The sequence below is a fragment of the Bombus fervidus genome, chromosome 5 (genome assembly GCF_041682495.2).
Source record: "Bombus fervidus isolate BK054 chromosome 5, iyBomFerv1, whole genome shotgun sequence".
In the NCBI taxonomy this organism is placed as follows: domain Eukaryota; kingdom Metazoa; phylum Arthropoda; class Insecta; order Hymenoptera; family Apidae; genus Bombus; species Bombus fervidus.
The window spans coordinates 2171645-2198511 of NC_091521.1; the positions used below are offsets into that span (position 1 = coordinate 2171645).

The following is a 26867-nucleotide window of genomic DNA, read 5'->3' on the forward strand; positions in this document are numbered from 1 at the left end:
TTAAAACATTATCAATTTTATCAACAAAATATTGCGGTTATATAGCATTCTTATAAATATTTGTACAAACTTTATGAATATTTCGCTGACTAAGAAATTTACATTAAAATACCAGAGACATATTTTCGAGAGGAAATAAGTGAGGAAAGAATCAGAGACATTAACGGAGGCGTGAACGAAAAGTAGAATTGGAGGAAGGGGCTCAAGGCTACGTTGATTTCTATTTCCTGCAATTCTCTTTCAGACGAAAACAAAAATAGAATACATTTCTTAATATAACACTTAATTCTTTAATAAAATTGGGTTATGTAGAAAATTATGGATATAATATTTAAAAATAAAGATTTATTTAAAAATTCGAAGATTTCTACACTTTGTCGAAAAATTAATTAATCATAACTTTTTATCGTTCTATCGTTGTTGTCTTGAGTATATTACTTGCGATGGTAATACAAATGCGATGAAATTCATAAGATATATATATACATTGAAAACATTTGTTATCGCAGGTGCAACTTTGCATTTCTTTTATTTATATAGGTATTTTATGATATAACTTTATGTAATATAGAATATGTGTTATTGATAAATAGTGATAATGGTGTAGTGATAATTTCTGCTTCGTTTTGACATGATGTATGTGGCGCTATATGATACGTACTTAGACGCTTTTTATCTTGTTTTCATATTTTAGATGTACCCGCCATGTTTTATACCCTAACCTATCATATTACTTTTCTTATCTGCATGTTATGGTCTTTCTTCTCTTTAATTATTTTAAAATCCCTATTATATCTAATGTAAACAGTGACATGAAAAATATATATTTTTATCATCTAGTCAACTGTAACATATACAAATGCTAGATTAATTTTGTTATTCTCCTTCAAATTTAAGAAATTGCCTGAAAAATACGATTGATTTGAAAATTATTCACAGAAGACAGCAGTTAATTTTATACATCTTATCTATTACTGTGTTATTTGTTCCCAAAGGTGGTATTTTATTTCTCACCTAAGTATTAAATTCATCATCATTGAACCTGTATAGGTTCATATGTACAACTTATGTGTGCATGTCATGTTATCGTTCTCTCCGTGACCTATGTATGTACGTACATAACATTCTATCGCACGCGCATCATTCATAAAAGGGAAAAAGAGTAGGTGATACATGGGAGGGAGAAGATTTTAGAAGTGGGAGGAGGGGGTCAGTGACCGTTACATCATCGGGAACTCATAGTCTAGGAAAATCCATAAAGTCGTCATTCATTTACGATTATAAATTCGTATATAAGAAAAAAATAGCAATTAAGAAAGATCGAATGATTCATTAATATGAAAAATATATCGTGCATAACTGTGGGCTAATATTGTGGTATAATAGTCGTTTTTATAGCATTAATTGTTTCTTAACATTATATTTTGTCTTTTTATTAATTTAATTTACAATCATTGCAGTTTAATTTTCCTTCTACTAACTGGGTAATAATTATTGAAATTATTTATATGTTTGACATTATTGTATATGCTATTGTTTATGATAATTCAAAAATACATAGTTCTTTTTTTTGTGAATCATTATGTTGTGAATAGTTTCGTAATTTGCCTGAAAGATCTAATATCATTAATATGTGTTTACAAAATTTTCAAATAGAAATAGTTAAGAGAGGGTATCGTTGTTAATAGCAGAAAATATATGTATATTTCTTGGATGTGAGCTAAGACTAAACTATAATTCCGAATGATTTGAAATATTCATTTAGTTACTGTGGCACACACTATGCTCTTTCAAAAAATATAATCAATTTTGTTTACAGTATACAAAACGTTAATGCCAAATAATAGAATTTATAAAATAATAAAATTATCAATTTATAGAAGAATTTAATTTAGTAATTTTCAAATATATTATTGAATACATGCGTATTACACATAATTTTATTTCGTATTACGATTATGTGTAACAACTACTTTTACGTTTTCTGAGTATGTATTAGTTTATCTTCTGTTCTCAGGAAAAGATTTAAGAAAATCATATATTTGATAACGTATGAAATATATTAGATAATTTCGGGAAAGAAATCTTTATAAACGCTATATCAGACTACATCGGTTGATCGTTCACCATTATCCACCAACGAATAACGCTAAGAACGCTTGGCAAGCCTCGAATGTATTCAACGATATGGCAACGTCGCCTTACGAAAGCAGACAGGCACATTCACCCTTTGTGATGTTCAACGCATGCGCAGTCATTCTACAGAGAATAGGTACCGATGCACCGGCACGCGGAATCATGATCTGTGGAATACTGCGACATCGCATATCGTTATACACTATGGCGCATGCGCGGTATATTTTGCCACATGTGACAAACTAGCGTCGAAAGGTCGTGTATCTACTATTCTGCCATACATATGTATAGCCAATGGTTGATTTCACGTGAAGCATATTTTTACCGCGTGACGCGATTGGTTAGTTGATCGTCATTCGTCAATTTTTATATGCATTTATTTCTTACAGTTTATCTTTTCATATAAATCTAATTTTGTACACGTATGTAACTTTTCAATATTATTTTTTTTTAAATATGGAACACGCTTCTTTTTTTGACATGTCTATATAATACTGCGGTTTGAATAATCAACATATGTATGTACATATGCACATATTGTATACAGAACATGTATATGTATAACAACCTGTTTGTAAAAGATAGTTCATTTGACCATAAGTAGGATTTATTTATGTTCGTACATAATAGGTAAAATTATTGGTGTATATTGGTTAAGAGATCTTCTTATGTAAAGGTATATTTAGCTTAAAAGTCTACTAGGTAATTTGATATCATTGGTATAATTTATTAAAAACAAAGGACTTACTTCCCCATAAAGAAAAATTGAGTAAAATCTTAGATATCCTTCAATGAGCGGGAAGCACTTCATGGGTTGTTTCTCTTTATATTAACATAGTGACAAGTATTTAAAAAAAAAGTATGTTTTTAAGTATTTTCATTATGATACTAAAATGGCTGCTTGTTTAGCGAGTTTTGTATGATACGTAAGAATATCTGACTTATAATGCACACTACAGTAGTACATAATATATCAAGAAATACAATCTGAAGAAACCGTTACCATTGTAGGGACATGAAGTGTCTAATACGATTTTCTCAATAGAAATGCAAAGCATATATGTAAGTGTATGTATCGCAAATAACCGCATTGAGTATAAAATATCGTAAAAATGATCTTTGTAATTTCAGAACTTTTATACATATACAAAATCTTGTACAATCTTGTGGAATAGGAAATTTAATTAATTGTACTATATAAGTACCAAAATAAATGCAGCACTGTGCAAATACATTTGTTAATATATTTCTCTGCTCCTTTATAATAAATTTCGAATGATATGAATATATATGCATGTATATAACATAAAATATGAAAATTACGAAGATTTTGTCGCTACTGATAAATCTTCCAAAATGAATTGTTAATTTGTATGCCACTGTCCCAGTCTAACCTCGTAATTTAGGTTTCTGAATGTTTGCAGGCCGACGCAGAGTTATGTCAACATCAAGAGCAGCAGCCCTGTATCTCCAAGAACGATAGGAACAGGAGTGACGTATGTGCAGGGCGGTGCGGCTTCATCTTCAGCAGCAGCAGCGGGGACAGTCGGAAGTGGAAGTGGCGGAGGTCCTTCAATCGGTGGCGGCGGTAGCGGTGGAGGAGGTGGTGGTGTTAACAACGCCGGTGGCGCGAACAGCGGTACAGGAGTCGTCGGGGCTGGAGCTGGTGCTGGTTCCGTTGGAAACGTAGCACCAGCCGGAAATGGTAACAACAACGGTACCAATAACAGCGCCGGTGCGGGGAGCAATAGTGGTGGAAACAGCGGTACAGTGGGTGGTGCACCAGGAGGTTACGTTGCTGTGCCCATGGCTGGTAGCCTGCGGTATATCCATCCGTACCCGTCGACGCCTACGTCGGCGTCGGTGCCGGCTGTAGCGACGATGGTCACATCGGCCTCGTCGGCACCGACTCCAATACCCGTTCCAGCACCCGCAGCTGCACCTGTCAATCCACCTACAGTTAGTCAAACACCACCACCATCGCTTTCGGGAACGTATGCCACAAGAGATGGTGGATATCGCGGCGCCACCACGAATGTAGGTATTTTTCTCTTCGATTTATCCCACGATAAATCGGTCGCGCCCTCATTTGTTTTTGCTCTGTTGCTTTCGTTACACATGAGAGAGAGAGAGAGATAGAGAGAGAGAGAGTCACTAACAGGTTTTAGATAACAGATTATAAATCTTCATTTTTTCATAGACAGTGGGAAATATTTTTTCCATCGATTAAAGGCTTGCGTGTAAATATGTAGAACCATAGGAAATGAAAGATTAAATTTTAATCAATGTTAATTTAATAAGATATTCCTAATAATAAAATAGAAATTGTAGGACAGAGTATCCTATTTGTAAAGGGTGATACATAAACAAATTGATTGTACTGAGACAAGTATATATCCCATTTAATATCCTTTGCATTGATTTATTTGCTTCTTCCACAAAAATTTGAATTGTTTCGACAAAAGTGTTAGTAGGTGAAAGTCATGTAGGAGGCTAACATGTACAGTTCATCATAAAAGTTTACATACACGTATGTATTCGACTTTCTTCATTAATGAAATCAGAAGTTGCTCAAACTAATCACTTTGCTGGAATATTTGAAATTGATTACATTTATTTGTGGCTGACTGATTGTATATATATTGTATATATATAATAATCTATTACATCTAATCCAATCTTTTAAACGCGTTACACGAAACGCGTATTGTATCTGTCAGTGCCCTTGACTTTCAACCACTATTAACCGTCCCTTGTTCTTTTCACTGCCTAGCAATATAATCTTCTTTGTCGCGGATGTTGTGCAGTTTTGGATTAATTTTACGACGATATCAAAGTTGCGGAATTCTGATGAGATTATGTTTGATGATTTTAGCAATATCTTCGTTGTAAATGTTGTTTCATTTTATTTCAACGATTTTAAATTTCGACATACATTGTGTCAATTTTCAAATTGTTACGTGGTAAATTGTCAACTTAGTTTAAAATTTGTAAATGAGCCTAAGTTTGATTTAAAAATCTTACTTTCTATTTTGGGATGTCTATTACAATATATAGTAATAATAGAGGTATACTATGTAACATTGAATATAAGAACTATGAATAAGTCAGAGTATATGAACATGTATAAGAGAATAATTATATCCCCTGTATGTTATACTTCTGTTATCTAAAAAAAGAAAAGAAAGAATGTACAAAAATCAAGCCTAGTTTATTAAAAGTATAGCTGCTTATTCGAATCGATTTCGAATTGAATCATATATTTAATCATTAATGCTTGATTAACTTTTCTAAAATGAACAATACTCGATATATAGATAGAATCAGATAAACAGCTTAGTAAGAGGTCATATCTGTTATCTGTTTGGGTGGCAGATTATGATCCTAAGGCATGGTATAAGCAAGACGTAGAAGGCGTGAGAAAGAAAGACGAATCGACTAAAAGTGGAGTTTAGTCATAATACGAGTGCAAGGAACGTATGGCGGTGTCGTAGGTATATCGATGGTCTACCGTCTGCCCTCTTGAACCGGGTCATCGATTTTCTTGAAATAGGTTCGTGCCGAGAAGGTTAGACAAGATAAATTGAATAAAACGCGCGATGAAAAAAGCAACAGAACCATACACATCTTAAATGAGAAGAAGATAAAGATAAAGATAGAGCAGAATAGATAGGGGACAAATAAAATGAGATTCGAAAGAATGGACAGATATTTATTATGACATCTTTCAGGTGAACGAGAGGATTGCCATTAGCGTGAGCAGTAGTCCCCTGTCGCAAATAGGAGTCGGTGTTGGAGTAGTTGCAGCCGAATATGCGGTGAATAGCGGTATAGGTAGTGGTATGGCTGGTGGAAGAGGGGACAGACCGAGGATATCTCTTTTACCACCTGCTTCGGTGACACCAACACCTTCACCAACAGCACCAGATTATCAGCACGTGTCCAGTGCAAGAAATTCACGAATAGCCCTGATGCCCGTCCAGCCGGATCAGTATTGCAACCGTACGGCCGTTGAAATGGCCAATCTGCAAGAGGCGCCGCCCTTCAAGAAGATACGCCTCAGCCAACCGACTCAGATTCAATTGCAGTCCCAATCGCAATCTCGCTGTCATAGTTTGTCACCCGCTGACCCCTGCGTTAAGCAGGAACACGTGGTGCAGTTGCAGCAACCACTTAGGATAGACACTAGGGTGGGTACATAGGTACATAGATACACAGGATGATTCAGGATAAATGTGAAAAAACTTGACACTTAGCAGATTGTTTTCGAGATAGCTTTGAGAAACTTACTGAGCGAACTCTATTGTCGATATTTATGTAGGTACAAGTATTTAACCTGCTGAGTGTCGCGTTATATACATTTGAATGATGTCTGTATATTTTGTAAAGAATTCCTTATTTGTATTTGATGTTACAACACTATAGATTCTATAATTGAAAATGAATATACAGTATAAGGATTAAGTATATAGTTGTATGATAAAAGTTATATGCGAAAAACATTGAATTTGTCTTTGATAAAGTTATACAAAAACCTCTCAACATTTAATGAATTCGGTTATTGTTTCATTGTTATTACAATAGGATTATAAGCTTGACATGATATAGTGTTTCAGGAATTAACAAAAAAGATAGGTAATATTAAGTATGTGTATCTTTCAAAGTACTTATGCAAAACATTTATTAAAAAGTCTCTATATTAAAAAGATATATATAGAAGATCTACAAAATATGTCAAGGTCTTTCACATTTCTTTTGAAAATATCCTTTACAAGTAATTGTTTCTCCTTCGATTTTCTCTGGATCAATAATTTTTCCATTCCTAAATTTTCATTTTATGGGATATTATAATATATGAATAATTTTTGTTTGAAGCAGCCGGCAACAGAAGCGTATACACCTCAAACTGAAGCGATTTCACCTACGCTTCCGGAACCGAATACGCAAGAAGATGCGCAGTTCAGAAGCACCAAGGATGATCTTCTACAGCAAATCTCCAAGGTTGACAGAGAAATTGCAAAAAGGGAGTCTCAGATAAATAAGCTTCGGAAAAAGTTAAAGGAATTGGAAGAGACAGCTAATAAACCTCTAGAAGCTAGCGGACTTAAACGACAGGTTGAGGAACAGTCTCAGCAACCAAAGCATCAGTCTTTGGCACAAAAAATTTATGCTGAGAATAGGGTAAGATATTAATTCAAATTTTGTTTAATTCAACATGTGTAATGTAGGTTTTACATTCTACCAAATTAATCTATTAAGTGAGAAAAATGAGTTAACTCGTTATTTGAAAATGATTTCTCATTGAATAAAACGAGATGATTCATCGTAAATGTGTACTAATTATACATTTAAGGAAAGAATGAATATATCGTTTGGTTCTTACTCTTAACAATGAAACAGCTGTTTTAATCCGTACTTGTGCTATACTGATGTTTGTATAAGAAATAAAGTATGTTTCATTTAATATTGGCAAGACGAGTTAACTGAATTAAACAGAATATATTTTTAAATAAGAAATAATCTAGTTTTTCATCGGTTGAATGAAATCATACGTTAATTACAGAGGAAGGCAGAAGAAGCTCACAGACTTTTAGAGAGGCTAGGTCCAAAAGTGGAACTACCTTTGTACAATCAGCCATCAGATACAAGCGTGTATCAAGAAAATCGAACAAAACATCAAACGTGTATGAGAGCAAGGCTTATAGTGAGGCTTCGCCGAGAACACGCTGAACGCGCATCTCTCCATCGACAGCAGTCACAAACGTATGCTATTTTGGTACAAGAGTGGCATCGTAAAGTAGAGCGATTGGAAGCAACGCAGAAAAGGAAGTCAAAAGAAGCGAAGAATCGCGAATTCTTCGAGAAAGTGTTCCCAGAATTGCGGAAACAAAGGGAAGACAAAGAGCGTTTTAATAGAGTCGGTGCACGTATCAAGAGTGAAGCTGATTTGGAGGAAATTATGGACGGCCTTCAAGAACAAGAGGTATATTATTGCATAATTAGGAAAAGGAAATTAAGGAACAAAGTTCATAGGTTAAAAGTTACCAAGGTTAAAAAGAAATCTACAAAATTATTGTTTACAAAAATACTTCATCATCACAAATGGGTAGATCATATTTACCGATTTGCGATTTATGTACTAACATTCTGATTATATTCCTGGCAATATTAAGGTTTAGATTTAAAAAATAACATTCTTTTTCGAATCAAATCTCTTCGAAAATTTTCTATCTTAATTCAATAATATTATGACAAATAATCTAAAAGTTATAAAATTGTATGGTCTTTTTATACTATCACCAACAATCGATAAATTCATAATGCCAATAATCCATTTGGTATATGAACTTTTGTAATGTACTTATTGTTTAAAAAATTCAATGTATAATAACAATTTCTAAAATTGGTTCTGGTTGTAGATGGAAGATAAAAAGATGCGCTCGTACGCAGTAATACCTCCATTATTGTTGGATACAAAGCAGAGACGAATCGCATTTCAAAATCGAAATGGTCTTCTTCAGCCGGAAGAATTAGAGGCTCTTCACAGTGAACGAAAGTTAATCAACGTATGGAGTTCTGTGGAGCACGAATTATTTAAAGAAAAATATCTACAACATCCTAAGAACTTTGGGACGATAGCTCAATCTTTAGAACATAAGTCCGTTCCAGATTGCGTGCATCATTACTACCTCACTAAAAAAGCAGAAAATTATAAGCAGCTCTTGCGAAAGTCGCGGCAACGAACACGTAGCTCTCGAAATAATCCTAATAATAAAGTGAGTTTAATTGTAATTAAATTTAAAGGCATTTTTACATAGATATTCTTTGACAATTGTATAAATACATTTAATTAATTAATACGCAATAATGTTAATTCTATAACAATTATTAACCGTATAATTGTTTTCTTTTTCAGGTAAATAATAGCAGTTCAAGTATTGGAAATCTAGACATTTTAACTACAGGTGTGACAACAAGGTTGCAACGTGAGCAACAGCAAAAAACACAAGAGAATCCTCAAAATAGTTCAGCAGGGACATCAAGTACAACGACGACGACGACTACGACTACGTCAAGTGTATCAACTACTGTTGCAACAACAATAGCGACCACTTCGACGACTCCTTTAAATTCATCAACGTCGAGTATATGTTTAACGACGGACTCTGTAATAACATCAACGACAGCTACAACGACATCCGTGTTGAGCACCACGACATCGTCTGTCGCGGCGTCGTCGACGACAACAAGCGCGAAGGATAATAGGGAAATCAATAAAGAAAACAAAGAAAGTAAAATGGAATCGAAGGAGTCGCACCTTATTAAAGTCGAAGTGAAAGAGGAGCCTCAATTAAGTTCTGAAATGGTGTCAGGAAAAGACGTCAAAATAATGTACGTAATATCATTTCTTATAAATATTTCTAATTTAACTTGTAGAAAATATTAAATATATATCTATATCATATCGTGGGGTTGTATAAATGGAAGTAGCATGCTTTGTTAATTCTTCAATGAATTTGTAAGTATTTCAAACATAGATTTTTTAAATTAATACTACGTAAGTTTAACACACACTTGAGATCACATATACATTTTGTAGTATAATAGTTACTGTGATTTTCGTCTTACCTACAGAAGGAATGAGATAAACAGTGGTCATATTTAATTTACTGTTTGGTAACTAGAATATTGACATAATCGATATTTTAGTTGTAAATGTATACGCAAAATCGCTTACCAGGACTAATAACCATTTCTTTTTATATTTGGTTGGCTGGCTAAATAATTGGTTGGACGTATCTTTATGGATTGTTATAATTTACATTGATTATTAGTAATATAAATAATGTTAATTATCTATCATTATAATCTTTAAGTATTAATCTTAGAAGTATTATCGTGGATATGAGAAAAAATTTCTCCTTTATGAGAAAATATTTCATATATTTAATCTTTGAACTAACTTATGCATCCTAGCTTGGTACTAGCTCCTAGATTTTTAGAGTATTAGTAATGATTTGTAGTATTGTATAGATTATTTTATATATCTTTACCTATCTTTAGTCTAGTCTATGTTTCGAACTTCTGTGATGTATGTAGGTCGTTTTCAAGATGTATATATTACATGTATTCCTCTACCTATAAAACAGCATACTGTTTTGATAAATTGCATCACTTGTGCCAAGATGCTAATATTAAAGTTAATATCAAAATATACTAAAGGAAGTTCTCTTGCAGTCATAAATGTAGCTGTATATATCACATAAATTTCATTCTTAACTTTCATGGTTTTTCTTTTTAAAAATTGTTGCAACCAGATTGTAGTTACTATTTTTGCCTTTGGTAATGTATATTTAATAATGTATGAATATTTGCACACACTTGTATTAGGATTTAGGATATTTAAATTTAATAATTATGAATTATTTAATTTAATGAAAATACATTGCAAGTTCACATTAATTTCAATTAAAAAATTTTTAGATAAAGATTCTTACAATTGAATTTTTGTTACACTTTTAAGAATTTGTTAGAATTAAACATTTCTAATTTTTCTGCGAGGCTGATAAATTGGAAGCACAACTTTAGCACAAAATCACTTTAGAAATTGCAATTGATATAAAATCACGCAGTTTTTACTAACCAATCATTACTTACAATTTTTAAAATGTTAAAAAATAATTGAAGGAGGTATTCGTCCAAATTTGTGTTGAAAATAAGTAAGCCTTTCACTCTTTTTACTTTTTTAATAAAAAAAATTTTAGTTTGTTCACTCTATATGTATCTATGATCTGCAAAAAAAATTATATATTTTATATATAAATATAATAAATACTGGTATTGATTTACTAAAAATTGTCTAGTATCAAAAAATTGTTTCTACAACAATTCTATTTATTCATAATTTCAATAAAATGAACAAATAATTTTTTAATAATCACAACGAATATTAAAATTGTCCATACGCAGAAGCAATTTAATCTTCATCCGTTTTTAAATCGTTTTTCAGATCGCAATTTCCACTCTTCGTTCATCAAGTTTTACAGTAAAATTTCTGACGATAAAAATTAATTTAATGGTATCCATCAATGGAATTATAATTCTCGGAAAATGAAAGAAACGAAAAAGAATACAAATAAATCGCTGAAGCGGAATAGGAGGAGGAATAGAGAGGGTTTGAGTTGAATGGAGGATAGATAGGGGGAAATAGAAGGTGGTGGTAAAATGGAGGTTTGAGAGGGAAGGTAGGGTAGTTATTAGCAGATTGTAATGCTAATCAATGGTTACTGGTTAGTGGATTATGTTTGCGTAGGCATTCATCATCGAAATGGAGTCGATCGTTGAAAATCTGATTCCGAACCGCGTGAAGACCAGAATGTTTACTTCCCTCGTTCGTTTAGAAATGATGTACAGAGTGTTTTATTAACCTTGCAGTAATTGTATTCATACTGTATGGATGAATAATTCTCTCTATTTTTTTTTAATTGTATTGGGCTTTTTGAATTTTATTGGGCCATATACGTAAAATATTTTTTTATATACCATCTTCTTTGTTTTCTTCCTAAATCCTTGCACAGACAAAGGGTTAATTCAATTAATTCAATTTCAAGTTGGTTTCTCTTTAAATTACATTTACATGAACTATTTTCCCTATTAAATAAATTTAGTTAATGGACAAAAGACTTTTTTAACTGACTGTTCGTTTATCGTTATAAAATAAAATATTCTAGGCTTATAACAGTAATGATTCAGCCTTCGTTGGATTAATGTGACGAATATACCTACAATAGAAATGAGTACACATAAAATTTAACATAACAAATATAAATAAAAAATATAAGATTTAACATAAATTATAGGCAGGGATATTGAAATTTTTAATAGGAATGTTTTAGAAAATTGTTGAAAAAGGTTTTATTAAATGAGTAGTAAATAACAACTAATAGGTTTTTTATCCTTGGATTTATTGTTATAAAATTGATAGGAACAGTACATTGTTAAATTTGAAAGATATTAATGAGCAGAAATTGTGTTGCAGGGAAGCAAACAACAGCGATGGTGGAAGCGTGGTAACCGCGAGCAGGATAAAAGAAAAGAAGAAAGATAATCATGCCAACCCTATGGAAACCAGCGACGAGGAAGCCCAATCGATGGACACCATTGGTAAGTTTCGTTAAATATATCTTACCAGTTTGCTTTGCCCATCTTTCATGGTACATCACTGCAACGTTATCACAAACATTTAAATGTTATTATCGTATTTAAATGTTTAAATCGGTGTGATTTGATTTTTGTCTATGTTTAATAAACATTTATATCGTTTTTCTTCATTTCTTATTTTCTAAATGACAGTTCTTGCATAAAAAGAAATTTCAATTCCTTTTTTCAATGAGAATTCAGAGACTTATGTATTCTCGTTTCACAATTGAGAAAACTATATAACAGGCGTCTATGTAGTGTAAGTTAATTAAATTGAAGAAATATCTTCTAGTTTTAGAATAGGTATTAGTGTTTTACATTATATCTCTGTTGATGATATGAAAGAAACTTCGAATTAATTTTCTACAATGTAATAAAAACTTGGATAATACATATAATTTTTATCTTTTTGAAAAATTCTGGACATAAACTGTAGCGCTGTAATGTATCTTCGTTTTAGATCAATTGATAGTACCTTTATTATATTTTCGAATTTATTGAATTAATTCAATATTTAGGATATTCTAATTCTAATAAAATTAAAATTGAGAAAATTGTATTAATCTAAAAACACGGTGGGATCTTATAAGCTCGGACACAATAAGAGGCTTGAAATTTTGTCGAATGGAACGATTAAAAATTTGAAGAAGGTAATGACGATAAAGACAGAATTGTCAATAAACTCAAGTAGAATATTTTAATTTTTTAATATTTGATCATTTCTATTAAGTAATTAATTAATTAATGTAGGAAGTTTTTATTGGATTGTACAAATTTGAACCATACTGTCATCTAGTGTCAATATTAGTATAATAATTAGTAATACTTTCATTATTTAAATTTTATAGTATGTCGTTGTTTTTCTAATCATAATTTCAATGTAATTCATGGATCAAAATTATTGAAATTTCAGTGCTGGTCAATTGTCTTCTCTTTCACATATTATTATTTTTCATATTATAATTACATACATGTAGTACATTATAATGTAACTAGTGCTTATAATATATGTTAATACAATTTAACACATCAACAGATAATTTTCAAATTAGATAGTTTGACACATGAATATCGATTGATAGAAAATTTATTTTATATGTAATCATCGATATTTAGTTCAATTATATTTTATTATTATCATTATAATTGGTATACTTTTACATTTTAATATTTAATAGAACGTCGACTATCAATAATATCACCTATCTTTATGTTTTTCCTTTATTTACTTTATTTCCATTTGTTTAACATTATTTTCAATCTACTACCATAAAACAGAAAGAATCTAGTTTCCTATTTGACGAAATGTCAATTGCTAATATATTAACATTGTCTAACTGTATTCATCTTATTTCACTTTGATCTTTACTTAATTCAAGTTACTTCCATGAAACGCAAGTAATTTATTCTATGTTGTTTGACCAGTCCGCTTAAGCAATTTGTGATATGTTAAAATTATTTATCTTCATTTATTTTCACTTAACGTTTCCGCTATATCCAATTTACTTCTACAAGACACCAACATCCTGTTTTTCATTGAAATAGGTAAGTGTTTTTAATCAACTACGGATTTATTGAAATTATCTTCGCTTCGATTTTCACTCATTTAACATCTTGTCCAATCCACCTCAACAAACCATAAGTAGCAGTTCAATTTCATTGTCTATCGTTATTCGTCGTTGAAGTAGTCGACTCTTGATCCTCGGTAGCTGTGCTATTAGCTTCGTCGGACTGTGTTCTCTCCTCCGTATTCGCATGGCACAATTTCCTGTGTTTATGTACAAAATAATAGCTCGGGAATTTGCATCCACAGATCTTACACGGATAATACTGAACATTTAAATCCAACAATCGAACTTCTCTTCTATTTCGAGCCTCTGTATCCTGCCTCTGTCTATTTCCAGTCGGATCGTTTGCTCTTGTCGGCAACAAATGCCTCTTGGTATGTTTTCTGTAACAATACTGCGACTTGAAAGTGTGCCTACAGTATCGGCAAGTGTAGCTCCCGCTGCTGTTACCCGTATCCATTGCAGACTCGATTTGGTCGCAAGGAGTTCTAACAGCCGTTGGTCCTCCGTTTTCGTCATTTTCGCCAGAGGCGTTTTCTGGTTCAAAACACGGCCTCTGTAAACGCGGTTGTAGTACAGAACTCGACCCACACGAGGCTGTTGACGAGTAATTTTCATTCAACACTCGATGGAACTTGACTGGACCATCGCAACAAGCCACATCGTAAACCACTGACAAAATACCCGTAGAATTATCGTTTGCCCTATTGGAACCGCGTCCTCTTCGTCTAGATCTTCCTCGATCGTCCTCGCTGATCGACGTTGATTCGATGTTCCTGTCACCGTTTCGAGGTATTGCCGTGTCTTCTACAGGTGTCAGAGGTGGAGATCGATGTTGTTGTTCGTTGTTGCTCGAATTTGGATGTTCGTAACGGTGTTCTTCTGTGGATTGACGCTGCTGTTCCGTTGTCTTTTTGTTTTGACACGGTGGTACCGAGGATTGAGAAGCGGAGGACGGTGTAGGTGAAATCGATTGACAAGGCGACGACGTTCGTGTCGATGTGGCAACGTTAGAGGTGGTGAAAGTGGTAAATGCAGCTGCTGCTGCTGCCACAAAGGGCAGAGGATTGGAGGACACGTTCTCTGGTGATTTTGGTCTACAATCCACTCGTAGGCCCCGATTTCGTTCAATTTTGAAGACTGATGATTTTGGCGATAAAACTTCTCTGTTGGCAGATGTTACGAAACGTTAGGTTTCTTGATACCATGCAATGAAACATACCCGAACTATAATATGATTATTTTACAGTAAACTGCTTCTTTTATCATCTACTTATTACTTATTTATTGGAAGTTAATATTTTAGTTGGAAAGTTGGTACTACAATTGCTCGGAATAGCTGGACAATTACATGTTTAGTAAATCTAAGAAGTTGAAATGAAATTAGATATTCAGCATTGTCACACTTTTAGCACAATCCAAAGTCTATTAGTTCTGTTAAAACGCGATTGTAATATCATGTCATAATAACATTTGTAGTATATCTGTCTTTGACATAAGATTCCAAATCTCCTAAAATGCTAAAAGGAGAAGCAAACTCTCCTACAGTTTCCTAGAAACACTTCACATATTCTTTATCTCGATATACGTTAAAATCAACAAAATCAACATCCAAACCTATAAGCCGTCGAGCTGTGCGTTTCTTGGACACTGGACGTCGGGGCGACAGAAACGCCGAGTGGTACGGTCGATTGCATTAGCACCGACGGTTGTAGTTGAGGTAAATGTGGAATACCGATAGACGAGGGTACAGGTGCTGTTGGTGGATAAAGAGGCGCTGTCGGTGGCCAGCATATGCTTGGATCTATCATCAGCCTGTTTGGTATAGGTCTGAGTATATTTCCCGAACCTGGCGTCGACGTGGATATGGAAGTCGACGTTAACGTCGACGTCGGGCCTGCTGGTACCGGTATCGGTGTTGGCAAAGGCGGCGGTGCCCTCAGCCTTAGTAAAGCAGCCCTGCATTGCTCCAGTGCCCCTGGCATGTGCAGCAAATGCGTGGCTAATAGCACGCTGTACACGTTATCCAATGTTACCTCCAACCTACCCGTATACATGTAGTTCAATAATGGCGCGAATGCTTCTCCACCTACAAATTAGAATTTAAAGCAAGAAAAAAAATATATAGCCGTTTTTTGATTTATTGCTATATGTAGTTGTTGAAATTTCTTGTTTGTTTCTTACAGTTCGTTGATTCTTCTTGCGTTTAACTCGTAGCTTGTGCGTCGATGATTCAAAATTTTTTAAAGAAACTATGTACGCCACAGTATAGTTTTTCAATAGACATTATAGGGAAATTAGAGCATTGGATTTTGATTATATATAGGTATACAGAGAGGGTACTAGTTCAGAAAAACGAGCATTGTTCCGTTTGAAACAGATGTTTTATACTTCTGAGTACAAAGGATTTTATGGAAATTCTTCTACTGGCTGACACAAAAAGAAATCTATAAAGAAATTACCGTGTTGTTCGAAAGCCGTAGGTGGAAACAGAAGGAAAGGCCAGAGGCAAGGTATTATTGTCGTAAATTTAATGTTAATTCGTGCGTTTTCTGCTTGGAAACGTTAGAAACACGTTAGAAACGTTTGATAAAAGTCGAATAAGGAATAACTAGAAAAATACCGAAAGAGGAATTTTTTATTGCACTTATTTTCGTAAGCATTGGAAGGTTTAACGAAGATGCAAAGGTATTCTTATTTAGGAATATTCAGATTCTTTAAATTTTTAATGTTTAGTTTAAGGAAAGGTGTCTTTGCGCGATGTTCTTTTCTTCAATTTTAAATGTATTAAAATCCATCAGAACTTTCTTCTAGGCAAACCTACAAATAAATCGGCAAGTTGGAGAACGGTACAAATTCAAAATTACAAATGTTTTCAAATATACCAACTAACATTAGCTTTGGCGTATCAGTAAAGCTATCGATCTTGCAGCCCCATTCCAGTTTAAATACATAGATAAAACATTGTAGCAAATTTTAAATAATCGAAATAAAACCATATTGAATTCGTGTCATTCTTCAACTCACCGACTCGAATAAATTACGATATTTACCAATGGACGAAACCGAGACAGACGTGACAGGCTGTCGTTGCGATGGTCCCGACAAATTGGTAGTAGTTACCGCGATTGCAGTGGTTGGCAAGTTAGCACAAGATGTAATATTCGTGTTAACACCTTGATTAGGTGTCGTTGGTGCGCTAGTTAGCAAAGCTTTTAGATATCCGCTATGAGCGGCCAGAACACCTTTGTGAGCGACGAACTGATGCTCTCCTTCGTTTCCCACTCTGACCACTGTGTCAGGTGGCGATAAAGTTTCTTGAAGTCTTGAATAATTGTCTGGCGTAACGCTGTCACCGAACCAAGCTCTATATAAACTATACATCGTACGATTTCAACTATGTACCAACTAACTGATTTATTAATTGACGTATATAGACATTGTGCAGAATTATCGATTGACGATAAACTTTGGACAAATTCGTTTGAATAAAGTTGCTGGAATTAGGATGAATTCACATCGATGGTGGTACGAAGATTTATTTACTCCGTTAACTTGTTAAAAGTAACTTTCACTTGTAATTTTAAGGAGTCGAATTAATTTGAGCGACATCTTTTTAAAGATCTATGACCAATATCTTCCGATTGAATTAATTTTGAAACTGTTCAGATTATCACGTTTCTTTTCGATTTGCCGATTCCTTCGCTCGACAAAGTCAAGCAGCCTTCTAATATTAATTAAAATCTTATTCCTGCGGTTCCTCGATTAATTTTCCAATAAAATCATTCTCAATCTGCAGTATTATTATTTAAAACCGTGTTCTTCCAATTGCGCGGTGAATTTTCAAAGCGAATCCCATCGAAACAAATGTTCGAACTTGTCCAACTATGACACACGTTTCTTTCCAATTTCCCGATTCCACCCCTTTAGCGTTACTCGCTAGAACCGTAAATATCTTCAAATATTGTACAGATTCTTCCATTAATTCTCAAATCAAATTCGAGCAAAATCAATTTTTCAAACTTCTCCAACAATCACGTTCTTCCTTCGTTCCCAATTCCGCCTCATTTCCTCCACTCGTCGAACTTCCTGTCCTCTTATTTAAAACCTTATTTCTCCGACGAGTTCTCCGGTCGTACTCGAATCAATTATAAAAGCCAACTTCTCCGATTATCACTATCCGTTTTCATCCCCAAATTCTCCTCGATCTTCCAGTTGTCAGAGTCATCAAACACCCTTTCGCTCTCGACTTACGAGCGACCGTATATTTCTAAGATCCCGAAGATTCACGACGACAAAGTATGAGCGATAAATAGTATAATCGACGATTGAGAAGCGGATATAAACGCAAAGTCGAAGAGATAACCGGCGTGCGTCGCGATTGCCCGTGATTTGAACGCCAGGTTTCCGTGACGTTGCGCCACCGTCGTAAACGTCCGTAAATTCAGCTAGTTTTTCGACGAGGTTCTACCGCCCTTCGAGTTTCCTCCTCCAGACGGCTGGTATCAGCCAGTCCCTGTGCAGCTCACCCCATCCCCTAGCCAGCGGAGAACCGCCCCCGACGAGTCGAGATTGGCGGCGCTGCCTCGATTACTGGCAGGGTTGCACGTGCGCCTAGTGTATTTACCATGTCGAAAATTGTACCAAGCATTTTTCTTCGTCTTCCCCTACCATATATCCTCCACTTCCACTTCCTCTTTCTTCTACCTCCTCTTTTACCTATCGGCTACCTCGTGCTTCTTCCGTTTTAAACTTGTATTTTGGTACTCTGTCTTTCTTTATAGTTTCTCTTCTTGTTTTTTCTTTCTTTTCCCTCTATCTTCCAGTTTCTTCCTGCTTTTGGTTATCGAGTTTCTAATAGCGAGTTAAGCGTAGTATTTCGAGATCTTGCTATCGATACCTATGGATAGAGCAACATTTTAGCTCCAGAGCAAATATGTCGAAACGACGAAATGACTTTGAACATGTTTGGATTTGGGACGCATCTAAAAATATTACGCGTTTTGGCCACGTGTGTTATTTCGCAAACTACCACCGACCAGAATTCCCTTGACGTTTAAATTCTTAACAGATACCCAAGTTCCCTGTAGACCCCTAAATTTCTCACGAATAATCTAATCGTCAATTAAGACGTCAATTAATCAAAAACAAAGCGCGTTTCGTTATGTTACGCGTTCTTATATCCATTCACGAAGACGAAACATTTTCATTCGATGAATCCAGTCAAAGATTTTTACGCGATATCGTCGTTAGTTTGTTGTTGCCGAAAGGAAGAAGTGAAACGGAAGGGAATGGCGATGGGAAGAAGAATAATAGAAAATAGAAAGAGAGAGAATCAATCGCGGCCGCGATTCGACTGGTGCGAGATTGTGGAAGCTCTGTTTTTTTATTCTTACCATCCTCGTACTCGTGGGATATGATCGACGTACCCTTACTCTCTGTTTCTCTGATAGTGTATCGCATTCTGACAAAAAGGATGAAAGAAAGCCGATTGGGTTGTTGAGTCAATTAGTCCTACGAATCATCGGTGTGGCTATTTTTCCAAGTTAGAAGAGCTGGTCGGTGAACGATGTTTTTTTAACATTTTAAATCGTTGAATTGAATTATATGCTGCTAAAAATCGCCAGCATAAATAACTAGTTTAGTTTCGGGCTAGACACTTTTTACAAGATTGATACGTTTTCGCGACATACGTAGAATCAAAGATATATCAAATTACTAACTGAAGTTACGATTCGAATAGAAACATCCAGCTCGCAGAAATATTACTTTGAACTAAGTTGCAATTCTCTTTCTGCATATTCATCGCGTATATCCGAACGTAAGGTTCTTTGCGTCCGCGCCTTCGAATAACATGAATTAAGCACTTCAATTAGGAGATTGAAACGGAAGAAAGGAATCAAACAAATTAAATTATAAAAAGTATGTGAAACCAAAGGAAGATGTGAAAGAAAATAACGAAGTTACACAAATTATGAAACGTTCAAAGAAACAAATAAAACCAGTTACTAAATGCAATAAAGAAACCAACGAATCAAAAAACAGCCAAGCTATCGACTGTCGAGCAAAAATGGAAGAAATAAATCAAGGAAAGCTCTCTCTTTGATATTGAATATTCTACTCGATACAACGGCCCTGTCGTAAGCCCCGTGAAAGAATTCCTCTCTTTGTCCAAAAAATTACCGAAACGTATCGCACGCGTAACACTCGTCGCTCAGAACGAGAGTAGAAAACGCAAGAGAAGCAAAGACGGAAGAAAGGGAACACGGGATAAAAGACAAAACAAAGACTCTGATGACCACAGTTTGGCATGGTTGTTCGGTGATTAGAGTGCCTTTAGAGTCGGAAAGCGTAGATGAAGAGGAGCGTGTTCCTCCTCAAGAACGTTCTTTCCGGGATGCGTCTTTTGCCTGTCCTCCCCTTTCTCCCTTACCCTTCTTCACTCCTTCCTTTCTCTGTTTCACCCCTATCTCGTTTCCTCTATTCTGGCTGCTCTCTGATGTTTTTCATCAAATTAACTCGCGGCTACGAGTACTCTTTCTCCGCAGTGTTTGCATAATATCGTTTATAATTCAGGTTGCGCTGAAATTTCACTTTATTCCGCCTGGTGGCCCGTATACGTACAGGTCGCTCGTTTGCTCGCTCTCTTCGCTTTTTCGACCCTCGGCCACCCCTCTATATCGGTTCAAACTATCTTACTCTTTCTTTCTGTACACGGTGTCCCAGGGTTTTCTGGCACAAACCACTCGTCATTCTGATTTAAGGATTGAAAATTGGGCGCAAAGAATGATATACGAATGGCGCTGCTTCGTTCGGAAATCGTGCAATACTTTCTAACAGACTTTTCGTTAAATCATTAGCCTCGGATGTTCGTATTTTTATTTTTATCCCCGCTATTTTAGACATTTTGCTTGGTATTTTATGTATCGACGCTGAAACTATCGCGATGGTTAGAACGATCAATTCGTAATTTTTATTTGCACTTTTGGCAGTTCGAATGATTCTCTGCAATACCTGCGAGTGAAATGTAATTTCTTCTATTATAGATATTATTAGATCCTTTTTATTTTTAATTCTTTCAGTTTTATATCTTTTTTATTTTTACCAATAGGAGTCAATGGATATATTGGCAAAAATTAGTGGTAAATTATTTGAGACACCATGTGTATTTCCTTTCCTTTCGCCCTATCGCATTTTCGCGAACCGGAAAATTGGCGTTCCTTCGCCGTTCGAATGGAGAACGGCCTGTGTACGGAAACGTGTACGTGCTTCCGGACACACATAAGAATATATCTTCATATCGTGGAAAGAGTGGTTTTTTTCTTCCATGCCGATATTTCGCATTTTCCCTCGTCTTCTGGAGGAAAATTAGGTTTGGTATCGAATCGATAACGTTGATCGAGCTTACTGCAATTATTGGTCAAACAAAAATGAGAAACCATAATCAACGACATTTTTTTCTTACGAGTAAGCAAAATTTCCGTTGTACAGGGCTAGAAAAATGAAAAATGAAAGAAAATGTGTTATTTCTATGTAGGTTGTCCACGCAATTCAAATAAATGGAATACAAATAAATTTTGATATTCTTTGTTAAAAAAGAACGAAGATATAAATTTAGTATTTCGCATTGATTTCACTTTATTCTATCTAGACAATTTTTGAACGTAAAAATTATTTGAAAAAAAAAAAGAAAAAAAAAGAGAAATCATAATAATGGAGCATAGTAATGTCACTAGAAAGGTACGTTGAATTATACAAGGATTACTTTGATTAAATAGGTAATGTTTTGATGTTAGAAACTTTATTTGGGCCAGCGATGTTTCACGTATACCAGCCTATCTATGCAGTCACTCAGCAAAATTAAAACAAAACCAGAATTCTAAATACAAAGAGTTGGCGTAAATAACGGAAAATAAGGGAGGTATACAGAGCCATTGAAGTTAATCGTGGGTCATCGTAACAGGGTGGTGCGGAACAGCCGCGGTTCCAGGCAAGAATGCGTCGCCACCAATTCAGAATGGGACATGGCGATTACGCACATTTCCCAGGAGACCTGCAGCTTTAAACTGAAGTTAACAGACGCAAAGTTCCCCCTGTCTCTCCGTTTCCTCCTCCACGCCGTCCCTTTATCCCGTTGTATCCCGATCGAAAGCAACAACTACTACCATAATCGTCGTTTACATAGCTATTAGTATCATTGTCGTCATCGTTGATAATAATACTACCAATTAACGTGATATCACCTGAATCGATTCTGTCGCCATATCGTCTCTAATTTATCGTCTCCTCTTTGTAAAATTGTTCATCTTACAGGAATAATTGAAACATTAGTGCTATAGTAAAAAAACTGTCCAAGCTGTAGACACACGTAAATTCTTAAAAATGCTTTAATATTTTCCAAGTAAGAAGAATTCATTCTGGTGGAACGATTATGCTCGACGAGTGGGATAATATTCAGCCCGATATCGTTGATGTCGTAGGTGATTTGATGCTCCAGTAATATATACAGTGATATATTCTATCTAAATAGAAAAATATGTATGTGCCTATAAATTCAGCTACATAATCGTGGAAAATTTCTTTTTCCTTGTGCGTTGATCTGAATGGTATCTTGCAGTAGTATTCACGTCTCGTGTCCTAGAACATGATTATGACAAAGGTAAACCACTATATCGTAGTAATATTTATTTTTCACTGCTAAATATCTTTCCCCTTATCCATCGTATGATTCGTATGGTCGCAACCGAACAGGAAATTTTAACTGCCCATCTTGCGTCATTCGTTCTATGCAATTTTGGTCAGATCAGTTCAACGATTTCACCATCTCGTCATTCACATGCGTATGGTCTTTTTCGATATTTTCTCAATCACTTCAATTGTATTCCACGTTCCCTAAAAAACTCTTTGCATCTTTCCCACGAGCTGTTAGTTAAATTGTCGCCGGACTCCATGACAAAGTACATGAAACTGATCGTCGCTTCAATTGGCAGAATCGAAATTCACCGCGGTGGAAAGGAAGGAAATAGCTGTTCGGGCTCGCGCAACGTATAATCGGGAGCAGAAGTGTACACATTGGAGAGGTCGGTATCGCTCTCCCCGGATCCCAGGGAGACGAGAAAGAACGCTCTCGCGGTTTAATGCTCCGAGCTCGGTCGAGACAAGCTGAGCAAACACTTTTCGCGATATTACCAGGATCCGTACGGGCTTTCTGCAGCTTCTCTTCGCCGCTTTCGCCATCATTCTCTCTCTCTCTCTCTATCTATCTATCTATCTATCTATCTCTGTCTCTCTCTCTCCATCCCCTTTCTCTATTCCGAACACGTTCGTTCGAACTTATTTTCTCTCTATTTCTCTCTTTCACTATCTGTCCCTTGCAGATAGGCTATTTCGCTTGTAATGAAATAAATACTCACCTGCTCAGAAATCCACTTATTCTTCCTTTGCGTTTCATCGACCCGTATGGTGCGTTGATTCTTGGTTCAGTTGGCCCTCTGTCTTTAATTTTAATGGCGTTGTATGTAATTGGCGAAGCAATCGAATTGAAGGTTCCGCGATGGGATTTGTGAAGTTTTTAGTGAGTTCTTCGAGTAGGGGTTCTTTCTATAGGGTTTTGTTGTTTCAAGCTGTTGTTTTGGGAGGTGTTGTCGATATGGAAAGGATATAACGATAGATATTTTTAAATAGAATTGGATGGTATATATTGAATACATCGCGTTAAACATACAGTATAAAATCGAGTAGAAAAAGACTTTCTATCGAGGACCTGAGAGTAATTAAATCTTTGCAAGTACGATTGCCGATCTAATTATTAGATTTCCTCTTGCGTCCTACGATGAAAACGTATAACACGTAGCAATACCAAAGCTTTTATTTCCATTGAAATATTAAACATTCGTCCGCTTCTCGACTCGATTGTTCTTAACGAAGATCCATAACAAGACCTGGATACCGTATTTAACTGTGAAATAACATGATAATATAAATTTAATAATTCCAGCTATAATTAATTATACTTTTAATTCGGCAAATTATCATTCTACGCTGAAATAAATCAAACGAAGCTTGCCTACAACGTTTAACGTTTTCCCGACTTTTCGTTTAATACTCAACTGTAAAGCTGGTAGGATCGAATCAAACGAATCATCATCATCATCCCAATAAAAGATAATCATCTGTTACCATGAACAAAAGGCCTATCTACCTTTTGAACATTCATTGGTCGTACATAGTGAACAGGGAAAAGTGTTGTTAGTGACGTCGCATAAACGGACTACCCTCGAATAAATGCGTTCCATCGTCTGCACAGGTAAATTTGTAATCGTAGCAGCCAGTTGCCACAGCAAATGGGTAGGAAAATTAAATGACCGTGGAAACGGTGATCTCGCGTCGGTGTAGCTAGTTACACTGGTTAGAGCTGACGCCAAGGGGTGGTAACATTTTGGTTTGAGAGAACCTCGTGGTGGTGGTAACTTCGTCGTTGGGCCGAAAGGCCGATGACGCGCGCGTGCGCGCACTCTTGGCGCGAGCTAATTAGCGTCTTGATTTACTTAATCCCAATTAATGCCTTTAGCTGCAGAGCAACACACAGCTGTCGTGTTCCTGTGTGCATTAGACGGTTGGTAAAGTGAGAGAAAGAGAAAGAGAGGGAGAGATAGAGAGAGCAAGGAGTGTGGTTGAATTCAACGCGAAAGCCATGGCCGCGTTTTCGTTGTGCAAATAATGGATTATCTACGTATGGATGGATACACATCGTGCACTGTTAATATAGCTTTCTGCGTGTGATCTAGTTGTCTGTAAGCGCATAAATATATATGTATAGGAGTATGATTTTGTGTGTGGAATGTTATTTAACCTGTTAATCGGAGAAGAGTCATTACTTGGATTAGTAATATTTCTTGGATGTATATGGTAATTTATTTATTCGAGGCTTGGCTATTATTTATGTTTTGTTTCTATTAAAAATTAATTATATTGTATTTTCTTCACTAATATTATCCATAAATGACGTAGCATTTGATAATTTTAAATGCAAATTTCAATAAGATAATACAATAAATATCTACTAGAATCTTCAGGATTCTTCGTTTATTTTTCTTTAGAACGTTCGCGGCTCATAAGCAACAAATTTATTTGTGATTCCGATGCCGGTGAAATATTATTAAAATACAAACAAGTAATAGTCGTACGACTTTTTTGATTGGTAGTTCAAATTTAACTAACTACGTCGTGGTATATAGTACATGATGTATAGACAAAAGGACGAAATAAAATGGTCAACATGTATCTTTATCTTACTGGATTATTCCTATAAAATTATTCAATTTATGCATTCTCCGTCCGTAATAGGTGAAAATGGTTGATCACAAAGATAATACTGTTCCAGCTACGAGTGGTCATTTCATCGTCAATACTATAATATCATGTGCCTCTCTATTTCTGTTCTTCGATTAACACACATTATTTACACGACTAGATCTTATTTGGACCGGGATCAATCGGTTTTCCAGAATAAGTAGTCGCGACGATCTCCCCCGTATTTATTCGACCTGTTTCTCCATTTGTCATCGTGATCATCGAGCGTAGCCAGCTCTCTGTGAAAAAGCTTACAGCCAAATCTCATAAGTTTCTCTAATAATTCGATCGAAGTAACACGTAGTTGTCGATCACGAGTTATAGAAGAATTAATTTTAATCAATCACGTTTCAATATTTTCATACTAACTTGAGAAAGATCAGAGATTGGAGCTCGTCGTTTTAGATTTAGATATTACGCCGAGGGAATTTCATTTTTTATAACAAAGGAAATTGTCAATCGTTCTTATCTTTTTTATTTTCATATCATACATTCGATCAAAGTAATTCCGATTTTATAACTTTCTTTGATAACGATTACCTAGAAAACGAAAAGTCGAATCTCAGATATAAAATAACTGTAAAACGAGGGATTTTAACGTGGTTCGAAAGTCTGTTAAGTTTATTTATCTTTCTTGTAGTTCTCTATCTATAGATTTATAATTTCGTTCGAAGTAGTGTATTGCCTTGCATAAATTATTTCCATATTTCTCGCGAATATTTCTCGCAGATCAATTTGGCAAATATTAAAAGTTGATTAAAAGCCATTGAATTCATTGTATAATTAACGAATTAAAGGAATTAATCGAATAAAAAGGTAACGCTCCTCCCTTTACCAATCCTAACGAATTTTTGTTTGCGAGAAATTCTGCAAGAACAGCGTTTGTACGTCATTAAAACGTGCTGCACCGAACACACGTGGCCAAACACGGTAATCGAATCATTCGATGTACGCGCGTATATACATACGTGTATTTACTCACGGAACCCATCCCATAAAGTTCTTCAATTCGAAGATTTTATTCCGTTACCAAACCCTGCCCACGTTATAATTCATCGACTTTCATAACAGGAATAAAATAATCGACGTAGTAATTTCCATTATCGCGTTACGCTTTATACGTTCACCGGATGTATCCGTTTCAACGAAAAATACAGTTAAAACCGGTGTCCCGGCATATTGGATTATAGAAAAATGAATTCTCGTTATTTCTCGTCATATTACGATTGATTTGACTCGATTGTGTTACGGTTGTATTATCACGTGTTTGACGATTCCTTGGTCCTCGTATTGGTTGAATCACGAAAAACCACCGCACATATTTGCTTTTAATCATTTTTGTCGGGCCGGACCGTTATGTAATCTCATAAATACGTAAATAAAAAAACGCGTCGTTTCGATGCCTCCAGCGAAACGTTGGGCGCAAACACAAGAGAAGAGAACCCTCTCTATCTACTCCGTTAACCCCTTTCGATTATTCGTTTTAATTTCTATACTTCTTCGCGATATGGATTTATTCGTCCAACATCTGGAATTAAAAAACAAGGAAGGGAGTAATTTTTTTTATTAGGAGAGAATATTTTTCAACTAGATGCTCGTCGAAGGAAAAGT

The 26867-nt window shown here is 35.2% G+C and overlaps 2 protein-coding genes across 17 annotated transcripts in view; one reads left to right on the top strand and one right to left on the bottom strand.

The window, feature by feature from the left end:
• Smr (nuclear receptor corepressor smrter) overlaps positions 1-26867 on the top strand; it is a 59542-nt gene that overhangs the window by 19649 nt on the left and 13026 nt on the right. For 13 of the 15 annotated variants that reach the window (XM_072003782.1, XM_072003793.1, XM_072003794.1 and 10 more), the window contains 7 exons: positions 3561-4173; positions 5868-6326; positions 7012-7317; positions 7700-8119; positions 8556-8912; positions 9053-9528; positions 12176-12300. In XM_072003782.1, the coding sequence (XP_071859883.1) occupies positions 3561-4173; positions 5868-6326; positions 7012-7317; positions 7700-8119; positions 8556-8912; positions 9053-9528; positions 12176-12300 (2756 nt within the window). The remainder of the gene's footprint in view (positions 1-3560; positions 4174-5867; positions 6327-7011; positions 7318-7699; positions 8120-8555; positions 8913-9052; positions 9529-12175; positions 12301-26867) is intronic. The other 2 variants (XM_072003792.1, XM_072003798.1) reach the window with 1 other exon arrangement.
• On the bottom strand, positions 13348-25605 carry LOC139987487 (uncharacterized). 2 transcript variants are annotated; one of them, XM_072003799.1, is made up of 3 exons: positions 16958-17818; positions 15522-15993; positions 13348-15070 (listed from the first exon to the last, which is right to left on the bottom strand). In XM_072003799.1, exons 1-3 carry the CDS (start codon positions 17286-17288, stop codon positions 13993-13995), a joined length of 1881 nt encoding a protein of 626 aa, XP_071859900.1. In that variant the 5' UTR covers positions 17289-17818; the 3' UTR covers positions 13348-13992. The 2 variants fall into 2 exon arrangements, with proteins under 2 accessions (XP_071859900.1, XP_071859901.1); XM_072003800.1 differs by lacking the exon at positions 16958-17818 and adding an exon at positions 25370-25605 and having other exon boundaries at positions 13349-15070.